Source organism: Nuphar pumila, chromosome 16 (genome assembly GCF_984573655.1).
Source record: "Nuphar pumila chromosome 16, dmNupPumi1.hap1.1, whole genome shotgun sequence".
NCBI lineage: Eukaryota > Viridiplantae > Streptophyta > Magnoliopsida > Nymphaeales > Nymphaeaceae > Nuphar > Nuphar pumila.
In genome coordinates, this window is record NC_143264.1 from 9,933,910 (window position 1) to 9,949,238 (window position 15,329).

Consider the following 15,329-nt stretch of genomic DNA (forward strand, 5'->3'; position numbering starts at 1 on the left):
ACGTGCACTTTTCCCCGCCCCGCCCCGTCCCCGCCTCATCCCCGCCCCGACGACTTTTCCCCGCAATATCCCCGCTTGAACCGGGGGTGGAGGATAAAATCCATCCCCGCCGGGGATGGAGACCTTGTCCCCTGCCCCGCCCCACTGCCATCCCTAGAACCACCCTCAAGGGTTTGCAATTTCTATTTTTTTTTAAATGCAAGCTGGGGTGAGTAGGAGCTGTCAGTGTACGTCTTCTTGTGGTGGGACGTTGCAGGTTCAAAACCCAGTGGTACGAACCCTAGCTTGCCTTTAAAAAAAAAACATTAGAGATCCACTCATTACATGCCCAAAGCCATCAAACGCACTCAACAAGATTCTTTTAGGGTGTGTTTGACTCACTGGATGCGAACCCATCGATCCCTGCCGGAGAGTTGTCCCGTGTTTGCCAAGCAGCACTCAGAGCGTCAGGAAGCGTCTCTGTACAGTATGTGCCAGCTGGTCCGTACCAGACAAACACTGCATGTTCTGCCTGTACGGCGTTTGTCTGGAAAATCAAACTCTGCCTTAAGAAACAAAGAAACTAGCTAAAATGATTACTTTTGTTGCCTTCAATCTTGGCCTATTGTCTAATCACTTTTTCATTTTCAAGGGTTTCTTTGATGTCTTATCCAAGATTAGACAGAAACTAACGGATATAATTGATTAGGGGTTTTTTGTTTCTTTGATTTTCATTGATTATGACTTTGAATCAAATTTCTTAAATTATGGATTTTTGTAGTTAATTTGATTAGGATTTTTTATTTGATTTTCTATGATTAGGGTTTTAAATCAAAATTTTAATTTAGAGTTTTTTATAGTTAATTTTATTAGAGTTTTTTTTAAATTTTTTATGATTATGGCTTTGAATCAAAAAAATTTAATTCAGGCTTTTTATAGTTAATTTGATTAGGGTTGTTTATTTCTTCTTTGATTAGGGTTTTTTTATTTAATTTTATGATTTATTTTTCTTATAGTTTAGGGTTTTTTGGTTTATTTATGATTCATTTTTTTGGATTTTAAGGTTTTATAGTTTAATAGAGTTTGACAATTTGATTTTAGGGTTTGATATTTTTTATAATAAACTTTCATAATTAGATGTAATATAATATTGATTAAAGAATTTATATATAAAAAATATTAAATTTTATTTTTTCTTAAATTACCTAATTTTTAAATATTTTTAAAATTTTTAGGTTTCAACATGAGATCTATATCCAAGGCTAAAATCCATAATAAACATGTTAAAACACTCATATATAGTTGGACGGATTGAGTTGTACGACCCAAAATGAAGTTATCCCACCCATGATCTGAGTATATTTGACTAGAGATGCTTTGATCCTCCATTTAAATAGGGTTGGATCGAGGTCTGGGAGCCATGCCTTGATCCGTGGGTTCATGGATCTCCTTAAAGATCCACGTCAATCAAAAGCACCCTAACAGATATACTTAAATGCAACGTACAACTGTTATTTACTGAAAATCTTCTAGACATCTACCAGTTATGGTTTTCAAAGATCCATACCAAGATCCAAATCATCTACCTAATTGGATATGGACCCAAATCGGTCTGATATCCGACCCAAACGTCTCCCCTTTGACATTCCCACCACCATTGGGAAGTCCACTGCAAATGAAAGCTCCAATGGAGTCTGCTCTAATTCAGTGTTAGACAATGACCCTCAGAGATCACCCCTAAGAGCCCTTCTCCCCTCCCCACAAAACCCCTATAGCCCCTGAAACCGTAAAACCCTAGAGTCCAACGGTCACCGGGATGCCGGGTCCTGGGCCCCACCTGGTGTACAGCCTCGGCGTGGGCACGGGGCTCATGCACATCTCCGGCGGCGGCTTCACCCCACACCATTGCCTCGTCTACGCCCTCAACTCCTTCCTCGGCCCCGACCTCGGCTCCTTCTCCGAGTGGCTTAGCTCCTCCATCGGCGCTGGCGAGGCCATCGGGTCCTCCCTCATGGACTTCCTCCACCACCCTTTCTACTACGTCCTCATCCTCGGCTTCCCCCTCACGCTCTTCTACAGTTGGCTCTCCAGAGTCGCCCTTCGGAGAGGCTTCTTGGACACGATTTCCGGGGTAATTGAGCAGATGGGTGTTCGTAATTACTGGAATTTGGAAGTGGGTGTCTTGATTTCGGTCGAGTTTGCGCGAGTTTTGAATTGGGTATTTGATTTTTTTTGCTTTGTTTGTGAAAATTATGAAGACAAAGAGGGGTTTGGTTTTGGTGGTGTCGCGGTAATTGGTGCCAAACCGAGTATTGAGGGTTCGGTAGTTGGGTATGGGGGTGACATGAAAGATTGTAAAGTGACCTAAGTTTTAGCTGTAGATACACAAGAATGGAGAAATAGGAGTCGTAAAGCCGAGCCCATGTAGTTGGGATAAGACTTGATGATGATGATAGTTGGGAATTGGGTATAATTGGGGTTAGTGTTTGGCTTGTTTGTATAAAAAATGATGAAATGTAGGATTTTTGTGATCCTGGTTAGGTGAAAATTTGGCAAGTTTTTGATTGGGATTGATTCTTTTCTCGCGAAATAGGAAAAATTTTCAGATGTGTTCTTTTAGCTTCTGTAAAAATTGACAAAGATTTCAAATTTGATATTAGGAGAATTGGAATTTCGCTTCTTCTTTTTCTTTATGTGGAGCAGAACTGCTTTTTGTGGTCTAAAAAAAAGTTGAAATGTTCAACTGGTTCTGATTGTTTCTGTGGGATAATTGTGAAATAGAAATTAGGACCTTGTTTTGCCTATCGGAATGGAACTGAACCTTCTTATATTAATTTCTCTTGGCATCGATGGAGATCTTGATGAATCTTGTTTTAGGGTCTTTTGATTATAGACGCATTGATGTTGGTCATGCTTTATGAGTTGATAAAATGACAACTAACTTGACGAATTTGGGTTGATGATTAGTGTTTGAGTAGCTAAGGGTGGTCCATATAGTTATTTTATAGCATTAACATGTCCATATAGGTAAAAGACGCTAACATGAACTGAGCCTGCTCGTTTCTTTGATAAAAATCAGCTCCTGGAAATATTTTTCTGGAATATTTGAAAATTTAAGTTATGCTGTTCCTCTTTCTAGTAACTAACATTATGAAGTTTGACAAATAAAAACATTGATAATATATACATAGATGCAAACTCTCTTTTTTCGGACATTTTAATTCACAGAAACTGAGATTTTATTTATACGATGAACTTCCATCCTACACCCGTGTTAAGTTTCTCATGTCATCTGGTGTTATATTTAACTTGTATTTCACTATTTCTGCTTAGATTTGCTGCTATAATGAGGCTTGTGCATTTTATTTTTTCCGTGCCTTTGTCCTCTGTGTTTATTTGCTGTTTAAGATCCTTCGGGGAAAAAAGGAGATCTGTATACAATGTCCAATATATCTAAGTCTGTTTCTCTTTCCTTTTTCTACTATTTATTTTCATAGAAGATAGAGTGCTTGATAAGTGCACGTTTGTCTTTGGTGTTGCCTTCCTCTGTGTGCTTTATGTAATTCTGTAATTGTGTAACTGCAGATGCCTCTTAAAAGAAGGCAGTGCCTATTTTTGGTGGCTGCAGGATCATTATCACACTTTTTCTTAGATCACCTATTTGAGGTATTCTATTCCATTGGCTTACAATTTTCTTTCCTTTACTTCAACAATGCTGGTTTGTTTCACCATTGTTTATATTAGCTCTCTTCTGTTTCTTGAGAAGCGATTGCTAATGGTATTTGTGTTGGTCTACTTTTACAATTGACAAGTGTTCAATTTTGTCTACATTTTCATGTGTTGATTCATTTGCACCAGTTCTAAATCAAATAGAGATGTTCTAGATGATAGAATCTCCTGCTGAGTAGCAGTTACAATAATTATAATAATAATCTTGATCATGTAATTCCATTGGTTTGCAATATTATATCCTTTACTTTGAGAATGATGATTTTGTTTCACGGTTGTTTCTATTGGCTCCGTTCTGTTTCTTGAGAAGTGATTGTTAATAGTTTTTGTGTTGGTCTCCTGTCACAATTGACGTGTTCAATTTTTTTTATGTTTTTATGTGTTGATTCCTTGATTCCAGTTCTAAATCTAGTATATATGTTGTAGATGATAGGTTTTTCTTTTGAGTAGAAGTTACAATAATAATGAACTTGATCACATTATTCTTCTTTCAATTTTGAATACGACATTAGTGTTTGGAATGTTGGATGCAAAGATGTGTCCATCGATGTACTGACAGTTCAAGGCAGTGTTGTAAGTATCGTACGATATGGTACAATTTGTATCGTTACTTTGGGCCTAATCGATATGATACACACCTGTAATCGAGTACGGGTGTGTATGGTACCTGAATTGAGTGTATCGTACAATACACCCTGATACAGGGTGTATCTTACGATACACAATTAGTGCATTTTATGTTGCACCCAATTTGTTTTTTTTTTCTTTTTTTTTGAAATATATAAGATTTCTTAAGCAAAGAACTTGAGAGTGATTTGGGTTTGATTTCTTGCAAGAAGAAGAATAAGTCTTCATTTTTGTTTGAATTTAAAAAAATTAGTTATGTAAAATTTTTAAGTATTGAAAAACACTTGGTAATTTTGTTTTTGTTTATGTAAACATGCACGGTTATGTATCTTATTACTTGTTAGCTTAGTGTTGTTGTTTATTATTTCACAATTTACATTTTTCTTATGAGATATGCATGCCATTCATAGCAGCTCATGGAGACATAAATGCTTCATATGTGCTTTTATTGTTGTATTTTGTGCAATTCATGTTTGTTTAATATGATATGATTTTTTTTAGAATTTTTGCTAAAATTTTATGATTTTAATTAATTTTTTGGATTTTTGGGGTTTTCTTATTAAAAATTTACGATACATTTATGATACAATACGGTGTTACTTTTGGCCCGATCGATACGGGTAATGATACGATACTTACAACCTTAGTTTGAGGAACTATACTTTTTGTTGGCATAGTTGCTTAATTCAGACACCTACTGTTGAATCTGGCTATGTTTTCTAGCAAGACTTATAGAGAGAAAGAGAGAAATCGTAATTTCATATTAGGGTTAATCTCTTCTTAAATAGAGATTAACCATGAGCACCAAATTACAGAAAGACCCATACCAAATAGAAATTAATACGAAAGCCCACAAGACCCTTATAAACACATCTCAACACTCCCCCTCAAGCTGGAGCATAGATATTAATCATGCTCAGCTTGTCACAACAATGAGAGAAACTAGGCCTCGTGAGAGCCTTGGTGAAGACATCAGCTACTTGATCTTCGGAAGATACATGATCTGTGCAAATATAACCAGTCTGAACCAAGTCACGTATGTAGTGACAGTCAACTTCAATATGTTTAGTCCTTTCATGAAAAACTGGGTTGTTGGCAATATATGTAGCAACCCTATTGTCACACACCATCAACATAGGTAGGGATACTTTCATCTGAAGGTCGGTCAAAACTGATTTTACCCACATAATCTCAGTTGCGCTCTAAGCCATAGCTTGGTATTCCGATTCAACACTGGACCTGGCTACAACAGTTTGTTTCTTACTCCTCCAAGCAACGGGATTTCCTCCCACAAAAATACAGAATCCAGTTGTTGACTTTTTATCTTTAATAGACCCCGCATAATCTGCGTCAGTGTAAGCAACTACGTCTAAGGAAGAATTTTGTTTAAACAACAGTCCTTTACCAGAAGATGACTTTAAGTACCTGAGAACCATCATAGCTGCATTCCAGTGAACTTTGGTAGGCTTATCCATGAATTGATTGATTTTACTCACGGCTAATGAAATTTCAGGTCTAGTAACAGTCACATATAACAACTTACCCACCAAGGATCTAAAACTGACACTATCCGCATATTCAGACTTCTCATCGAACACATGAGTTTTGGGATCCATCGGAATGTTAGTTGGCTTCGCTCCTAGCATTCTATTCTCTTTTAATAAATCCAACACATACTTTCTTTGTGACAAAACTAAGCCTTCTTTGTTTCTTGCAACCTCGATACCCAGAAAATATCGGAGGGAACCAAGATCTTTAGTAACAAAATGTTTCTAAGATGATCCTTTGTTGCAGAAATATCTTGAGCATTGCTCCCTGTCAATATGATGTCATCGACATATACCACCATAACAACAATTCCAACACTAGTTTTCTTGATAAACAATGAATGGTCTGAAGTTGACCTGACAAATCCAAAACCCGACATTACCTCAAATAATTTGTGAAACCATGCCCGAGGGCTCTACTTCAGGCCATAAATGGCCTTCTTCAACTTGCAGACCTTCTGACACTCTCCCTGAACCTCAAAGCCTGGGGGTTGTTGCATGTAAACTGTTTCATGCAAATCCCCATACAAAAAGGCATTTTTGACATCCAACTGAAACAAGGGCCATCCATAGTGCACAACAACAGAAAGAACGAGACGGATAGTGCCAAGACGAGCAACTGGGGAAAAAGTTTCAAAAAAGTCAACACCATAAGTTTGAGTATAGCCTTTTGCAACCAACTGGGCTTTGTACCGTTTAATTGACCCATCCGAGTTATATTTAATGGTATATACCCATTTGCAGCCAATAATATCTACATCAGTAGGAGGATCAACCAAGTCCCAAGTACCCCGAGAGCATAGGGCATCCATCTCGTTCTGCATAACCTGCATCCATTTTGGGTCGAATAGAGCTTGACTGTGATGAAGCGGAATAGAGGAGGCAAACAGAGTCGAAATAAAATTCTTCATAGATGCCCCAAGATTAACTTCTGAAACAAACTGAGAAATGGGATGAAGGGTGCACTGTCTTTTTCCCTTGCGCAGAGTAATAGGAAGATCATCATCAAGAGCAGAAACTTCAGGATGCTCAGAGATGCTTACCTCAGGTGAAGGAGATAATGGGGGCATGGAGGTAGGAGGTAACTTGTGAGTGTATACTATAGGAGGGTTTCGGAAGCGAGACTCACCAAAGGATAGAGCCAAAGACTGTGGAGAAAATGACTCTAACGGAAAATGAGGAATCGATAGAGGAAGGACATCACCATGGCTCTCTTGTAACCTTGGAGTAGTACTCAAAAAATATGCAATAGACTCAAAGAAGGTAACGTCCGCACTGCATACTCTTTATGGGATATAGGGTCATAACAACGATATCATTTTTTATTCTTAGGATACCTAAGGAAAACACATTTAATAGACTGTGAAGCAAGTTTATCTCGATCAGGACCTAGCTTATACACAAAACACGCACATCTAAAAACTTTAAGGGGGATGGGAAAGAGAGGAACCTCTGGATGGAGAATTTGAATTGGGATATGGTCTTCTACAGAACTTGAAGGCATGCGATTTATAAGAAAACCGACAGTCAAAACCGTATCGCCCCAGTATGATGCAAGCATATTGGATTTAATCATTAGGCACTGAGTGACATTAAGAATTTGTCTATGTTTCTTCTCAGTCACATCATTTTGCTGAGATGTATGAGGACATGTAAATTGAGGTTGAATCCCATTAGCAGAATAGAATTGAAGCAAGTCTTTGGATTTGAACTCAAGAGCATTATCAGTGCGAACAATTTTAACACACATGTCAAATTGAGTCTTTATTTCAGCAATTAAAGATTTAAGAATGACAGGGCATTGAGACCGATATTTCAACAGGAACACCCACGATAACCTTAAGAAGTCATCAACAATAACCAAATAATAACGACATTAAGTCCTACTAGGAATCCTACTCGGACCCCATACATCGACATGAAGAAGATCAAACAATTTTTGACTCGACGGACTCTGACTAGAGGGAAAAGAGCTTCGACAATGTTTTCCCAATTGACATGTTTCACACTGAAAAGAAACTGAAGGAGGTATATGAGGAATGACATGACAAAGTTTTGACATTGGAAGGTGACCCAGACGATGATGCCACAATAGAGGTCTTGAGGATGATGTAACAGCAGAATACACCGAACCCACTGGTTGATGTAGATAATACACACCACCTTCCTCGTAGCCGCCACCAATCCTCTTCCCCGTCAGCAAGTCCTGAAAAGTGCAACCCCTAGGATAAAAAATCACCCTACAATTCAACTCTTTTGTCATTCGACTGACAGATAATAGATTCTGTGGAAAAGGAGCATGAAGAACATTTGACAATTGAAGAGTAGGGGAAATAGACATGTTTCCCTGCCCTACAATTGGGGAAGAACTCCCATCAACAAGAACTACGCTTTATGATCAGGCACAGGTTTTAAACTTAAAAAGTTACACGAATTTTCACTCAAGTGTCTAGAGGCTCCTGAATCAATGATCCACCTACCACCTTGGCCAAATAGGCCATCACCTGCCGAGTACGCAACCTTGGCCATAGGAGAGTTCGAAGTAGCTAGGCGTAAGGCTAGAAGCTCGCCATATTCAGCCCTGCTAAGAGTAACAATATAATTGGAATAATCTGCATCTGATTTAGCCACTTGAGCCAAGGGATTAGCGAATGCTTTATAATCTGACGACCCATCTGCTTTCTGCTCCCTTTTTCATGAATCAGCCATTACCACGACTATTTAATATAAACACTCTTTCACGACAACCAGATATGAGCAAACAAAAAAGGTAGTATGGAGGTTCACAAAAAAAATCTAGTATTCACCACACTCGGATCTATGATCAGATCTAAAAAAAAATGCAGATCCACGACTATTGGATATAAATATTTCTTCGAGACGACCAGATTTGAACGACTCAAACCAAAATTATGCATGTCCCCGACTAAAATATGTATTTAATCTTCTCTACTCTCAGATTTGTGATCAAATCTGAACTACCAGGATCACACGATTTTTTTTTTTTTGACAATTGACTACATTTAACCTCTTACCAACTTCACAACTTCAACACAAAACTCATACCTGTATCCGTGACCATTTGATTTTGACCTACACTGATCAGATTTCCACAAGATCTGATCATCGACAGCGAACAGATTTTCTCATGTAAAATCTGATTTTAGACCTGGATTTTCAACGCATGACAGATCCCGGCGACTTCTGTCAGATCTGACTCCAGATCTGTATCAACATCAACCAAAGAATCAGATCTCCACCTGATCTGATTGCTTCCATCCACTTTTTCACGACACTTGCAGTAACTTCCCACAGTCAGCCACAGCAGAATCCACGCTCACCGCACCACAGTCACGGTCATGACACCAAACACCCCTTTTAAATCTACAGCAGAATCCACGAGCGTGGTGATTTGAACTAGGCAGATCATGATCCACGATCTGACAAGTGATCTGACACTGTGTTTTAGATCTCCTACTTCACCTTTCTCGACTAGCAGGATCCTCGAGCACCAACAACAGAAGGGAGACCCACGACAGGTCAGATCTGATATGTATAACGATCCACGACAACACGGAGACTGTTGCTCGCCAAAAACACTAACGACCCCTCACGTCCACAACGGATCAGATCTGATCCACTACATTAATAGATCTGTTCTGAAGACATATCTGATCAACACCATGTGACAGACACTAAATTGACAAATACAACAACAAAGTACACATCAATGCCATGATATCAGCATGCTGCCTCCAACCTGCCAAATCACGACACACCATCTTCGACAGATTTTAGGGTTTTCGACTCCATGATGAGCAACAACAAAATCGGGCTTCAGAAATCTGTTTCGTCACCAGATCATATCCTTTTCATGGTGACAAAACAGATTAAGGATCGGAGGCCAGATTGATGGCGAGCTCCTGTGAGTCGAGACTCGGACAGGAGGTCAGATCTAATATAGACCTCCTTTGTCCACGTCCACCAGAACCAGTCGATATGCTTTGAGAAGTCCCGATCGATCCTTGGAATGCAGATGAAGACGCAGGAGACTCAAGCCTTCAGAATCGACAAAAGCTCTGATACCATGTTGAATCCGGCTATGTTTTCTAGCAAGAGAGAGAGAGAGAGAGAGAGAGAGAGAGAGAGAGAGAGAGAGAGAGAGAGAGAGAGAGAGAGTAATTTCATATTAGGGTTAATCTCTTCTTAAATAGAGATTAACCATGAGCACCAAATTACAGAAAGACCCATACCAAATAGAAATTAATACGAAAGCCCACAAGACCCTTATAAACACGTGTCAACACCTACCATTCTAAAACTGGAGTATATGATTCAATTAGTTGACTTGGACAAGAAGTGTTACATTCTGTTATTGATGTTTGGGAATTGGAAATTCTTAAATGCAATTTTTTAAATGACAAAATATAAGAAAAACTACTACAATAGATAAAATAGGAATGTAACAAAATAAAAAAACCTAAATTTTAATTAAAATAGGAGAAGTTATAAGCAAAATATCATAATATGCACTAGCATAACATTATAAGTATAAACCTCTAAATACTTTCAGAATTGGTGCAACACACAGCTACCCAACCATGAGGCATTATGCAAATATCTTCTCAACGTGCTTTATTGTGACTCTTTGATGGGTGGTGAAAGTATGGCTTCAATCTCTGTAACATATGTTTTCTTTTTTTCCAATTTAATGTGAAGTGCAATTTAACATAGGGAAAATACCACACGGAAAGGCAAAAGAATTGATTCACCAAACATAATCTGGCAGTCATTAGAACTGTTCACATAAATGGATATATGCATTTATAACCTAAATGAAGGATTTTCCAACCTGTAACTTCTTTTTTCCAAAAGAAGATAAACAAATTTGTGTTTGTAAAAGGCAATTGCACATATCATTTGCGACATTAAGGTAACTTGGTGCAATTCCTTTTTTCTGAGGATAATTTACTTAACTGAACAGGAAAATGGACATTCTCCAACATACTCATGGATCTTGAGCACAGGTTGGTGGGAAGGTCGAGCTCCTAATAATCCTGATGCTGTTACCATAGTTGGAATCTTAACTACTTGCTTGCTGATGGGCTTTGTTTACATCAACAGGTAATGTTTGTTGTTGTAACATAGAATGTGTCCTTTTCTTTTCTTCTTCATAATGACATGTCTGCCCCGTAAAACTCTTCTGAAGGGTTGGGTAAACTGAATTTGTCCTAAAATTCAATTTATTTTCTTTATTAATAGATAGTCATTCACATAAATTCATGGTTGGAAGTCGATATAGATAGAGAATTGGTAAAGTGCTGTAAGAGCCCCTTCTCAGTGTTGTTTATATAAGAACTGATATGATCAGTGACTTATACCTGCTGATGGTCTGTGCAGGAAACTAGTAATTCTCTACTCAACCAAACTAATAAAAAATGAAAGCTACCTTGCTTATGTGACAGCTATGCTTTAGAATTTTATCTATATATATATATATATAGTCACAAATATTCTCGGCAATTTCTCGGCAGTGAAATATCTTGGGAGATTTTAAAAATTCTTGTTTTTATTGGGAATACCTCAGGTAAATATCAATTTATCAAAAAATATTTATAAATAATATATAAGAAAAAACTAGTAAACATTTGTAGCAAATACACATGACGTGAATGGGTGATATGATAAATAAAGTATTTCTTACATAATTTATTAGAAATAAAATATGCAATAACATACGAGTGATAAGATAATCTTGTAATACATGTTCACAACATTTCATGGTTCAAAAAATAGTCCCATATTGTGGGGAGGGAAGAAAGGGGGCTTAGTCCACTTCTATATAAGAGGCTCTGCCCTAGTTCACATTCCATGCTTCATGTAAGCACGTTGGCATGCTTTTTAAATGTTATTTTGGAAAAGAGAGCATCCCTTTTAAATGCTCCTTTTGAAAAGAGCAGCAATTTAAAAGGTAGCCTGCCCATTTACAAGGCAACAGGCCTTTCCAAGTGGAGTGGGCCACATGGGCATTCCCTTTTAAATTCTCATACGGAAAACCGGTAAGTGTTTCTGCCTTTTATTAATTGTTGTGTCTTTTAAATGTCACGATATTATTGTGAGATATTTATAATAGACTATATTTTGAAGATCTCGTGGTATTTTCGGGATTAATATGGTCTTTGAATATATCACGATAATATCGCAAGATTTTCAAAATCTCGGTGATATTTGTGACAATGATATATATATATATATATAAAGTCTCTGGTGCGGGTGTGCATATGGTATCAATGGGTTGAAACTCATAGGTGCAAGTTGTTTTGACTCAACCTGACCCTGTAGATGTTTTCAGCATAGTCAATTTGTTAGTGATCAACCCTTGGATCATGTTTTTCGACAAAAAAATACCTTTTTCTAAGCCATGAAAATTTAGTGCATTAACAGCTGCTGATTTTCGAATCACCAAAAAAAAAACCTGTATATGCATCAAATTTTGGTGATTCAAAAGTTGATCCCCACCAAACAAACCATCTAGATCATAACTATAAGGTTATATTGACTTCAAAAAGCATGAGCAATAATATATTGCTCATTTAATCTCATTGATACCGTATGCACATCCGCACCAGAGACTTATCATATATATATATATATATATACATACATACATACATACGGATGCACATGAAAACACATGCACAGTGCGGTCATCTTTCTGTTTATATCTTAATAATACATTCACATGGTTCCATGCTTTTTAGCACAGTAAAAAATGCAGAGACAAGAAGACACATGTTTGTTGGCTTGTCTGCATGATTTCCCATGGATGAGGAGATGTTCTGCTGCCAACTGCCAAGCGTATCATGGGACTTTGGAAGCATGGGAAATGTTGAACTCTTAGACTTGATTTCTGTTAGGTTATTACTCACTCAGCTGGCATTTGTGGGTGGTGGGAAATATACTGTGTCTGCATAGGTAGCATTAACATATAGAATAGGATTCACATGCTTTTCATGTCTGGGTGACATGGTGGCTAACATGGTTTAATTGGCTAGTTATAGGGAAGCAGAAAGGTGATTTGCTTGCAATTCTAGTTCATACACCATGGGGAAAATGAACAGAAAATTGATAAAGAGATGGAGCAAATGATAACATAAAATTGGAAAGCAGTGGCAGAGGGAAAATGGCCAAAACATGTATCCTAGAGATTAGACAGGGTTATTACTCTCTCTCTCTCTCTCTCTCTCTCTGTCTCTCTCTCTTAGTGTGCGTGAAGAATTGAATATTCAGTTTGGGAATATAGTAAAGTTCTGTATGCAGTCTTACCTTAATCATCGCAAGGCATGACTTAGCTGCCATTTTTAGTGGGTCCCAAGTGACCATTTTACCTCTTACCAGAAACCTGGAAAAGGATGCCAGATAGAAACTCCTGGCATTAAACATGGAATGTTGGAAACAATGTGATCTGATGGACCACAAGGAACTATTCAAAAAGAAAACCTGAAGCTGCTCGTGTATCTATAAGGTTTTTATTGCTACCATTGCCATTAGAATCCTTACTAGGGCAGATTGCTAGACATCATGCGAATCTACTGAGACTTTAGGGGCGCTTGCTGGTTTTTTATGCTACAGATGGTTCTGTGGGATATTCTCTTGAAAAGCTTGCCATAGTTTCACATGCTTAAGTATGAATTTATTTAGAACCACCCTTATTTCAGAAGATTTTTGTTATTTGTAGTTTTTTTAACTTTTGACTTGAAGAGAACTTCAAAATCTATTTATTTCTTATGGCCCTCCTTGTTTGTGAGTGTTGGCGTTGGTCATATACTCATATGTCCCACCTCAGCTTCTTGGGCATGGTCTGAACTAGGGCGTTATGTTTTGCACTATGTTACTGCAACACGGCAGATTGGCCGTCGTACCCACGTTGACACGGGGCGATTCTCTTGTTTCTTACACTGTACTTGATCTGGTTTTACATTCTAGCATTTTTGACACAATATCCTTTTGATATCCAATTGCTCATCAATTCAAGCAAATAGCAGAAATTGTTGTCAAAACGATTACCCGTTATTGTTATTTATTTTGAATTAGATTGTCAGTTCCATTCCTTGTAATGCTAGAGTGCTTTTATTGATTGTGGCAGAGTAAGTGCTGGAAAATCCATGGGATCTCAAATTAGTCAGTCTGTAAAACTTATCGTAGTCATTGTGCTTCTCTACTGCTTGTGGTGCACAAGTCAAATATACTGGAGAAATCCTCCTCAGCCTGCTGTAGGGGAAGAGGCAGATCTTGGAGTATTTGTGTTTCTCGGTGTTTACTTCTTTCTCCCACATGGCTTGTGTATTGCTTCCATAGACCAGAAGGAGCATCTTGAGATGGGAGAGCAACTACCAGTCTAACTACCCTCTGCTGATCTTCTCGAAGCACCTGAGATGGAGATTTTTTTGTTTCCTGCACCATGTCCATGTGATTCAGCGCCTGAGAAAATAAAGCTCCAATATGATAATTCAGAAAACTCCATTTGGTTTCTTTCTAGTTGATCAGTGCTGAATAGATCTTTTGCTCATTGATTCTTGAAATAAACCTGCACAAGATGGATAGCGAATGACACCCTCATTGTTGGATTACACCCACACATGGATTGCTGGTCAGTTTTGTCAGCCTGGTGTACTAATATGGATTTGTTTTACTGAGGTCAGTTGCAGATTACTTGCAGAAATTTGTGGGGTTTTGTTGAAAAGCCATGTATTTTATTCTCTTTTGGTGTGAAAATAGGGATTGTTGTACTAATATTTATCTGTTCTCTTCATGAGAGTTGCCGATGACTGCTAGAAATTTGTAGGGCTTTGCTGAAAAGCCATGTACTTTGTTTACTCTTTTGGTGTGAAAATATTGATCTGTTATTCTACTGTGTATCTGTTATTCTCTTCATGAGTCAGTTGTAGATGACTGACGGAAGTCAATTTGTACCATTGTTTACCCTTTTGGTGTGAAAAATATGAATCTTCCTTTGTGATGTGAGTCCAGCATTTGGTTATCTTTATCTGCCACAGTAATATGCAACACAGTTATCTGGAGTTTTAACGTGTTGGGGATACAATAAATTAGTTTGGGGTAAGATGAATGCCTTAAATTTACTATTGAATGTATTTATTATTTTCTTGCACACTGTGCAACTAAGATGACAATATGCTACTGGAATGCAACTTGGGTTGTGGCTTCATGGCGTTCAGCTCCTGCTTAAGTCCATATAACAGCTCCAGGGTGCTTGACTAGGAAATCTGCAGCAACTTGAATTGTCCATGCATCTCTCTGTGACACCAGAACAATGAGTCATCTTAGTTCTGAACTGAAGGGAATCTTCGGAGGGTTGGTTCTCTGGGATGTTGTAGTCTCCAGTTAGTACTTCAACAATGAAATTTCTCAGCTTGAGTTCCCAAACGC

The 15,329-nt window shown here is 38.0% G+C and overlaps 1 protein-coding gene across 1 annotated transcript; it reads left to right on the forward strand.

Annotated features, from left to right (window-relative positions):
• The first annotated feature begins 1,697 nt into the window (after positions 1-1,697).
• Positions 1,698-14,793, forward strand: LOC149812893 (uncharacterized). Its single transcript, XM_089992080.1, has 4 exons — positions 1,698-2,110; positions 3,565-3,645; positions 10,867-11,006; positions 14,029-14,793. Exons 1-4 carry the CDS (start codon positions 1,796-1,798, stop codon positions 14,282-14,284), a joined length of 792 nt encoding a protein of 263 aa, XP_089848206.1. The 5' UTR covers positions 1,698-1,795; the 3' UTR covers positions 14,285-14,793.
• The last annotated feature ends 536 nt before the right edge of the window (positions 14,794-15,329 follow it).

Coding starts and splice junctions, on each gene's coding strand:
- LOC149812893 (XM_089992080.1), top strand. CDS start 1,796: ATGCCGGGTCCTGGGCCCCACCTGGTGTACAGCCTCGGCGTGGGCACG. Junction 2,111..3,564: donor TCTTGGACACGATTTCCGGG/GTAATTGAGCAG, acceptor GTGTAACTGCAG/ATGCCTCTTAAAAGAAGGCA. Junction 11,007..14,028: donor GGCTTTGTTTACATCAACAG/GTAATGTTTGTT, acceptor TGATTGTGGCAG/AGTAAGTGCTGGAAAATCCA.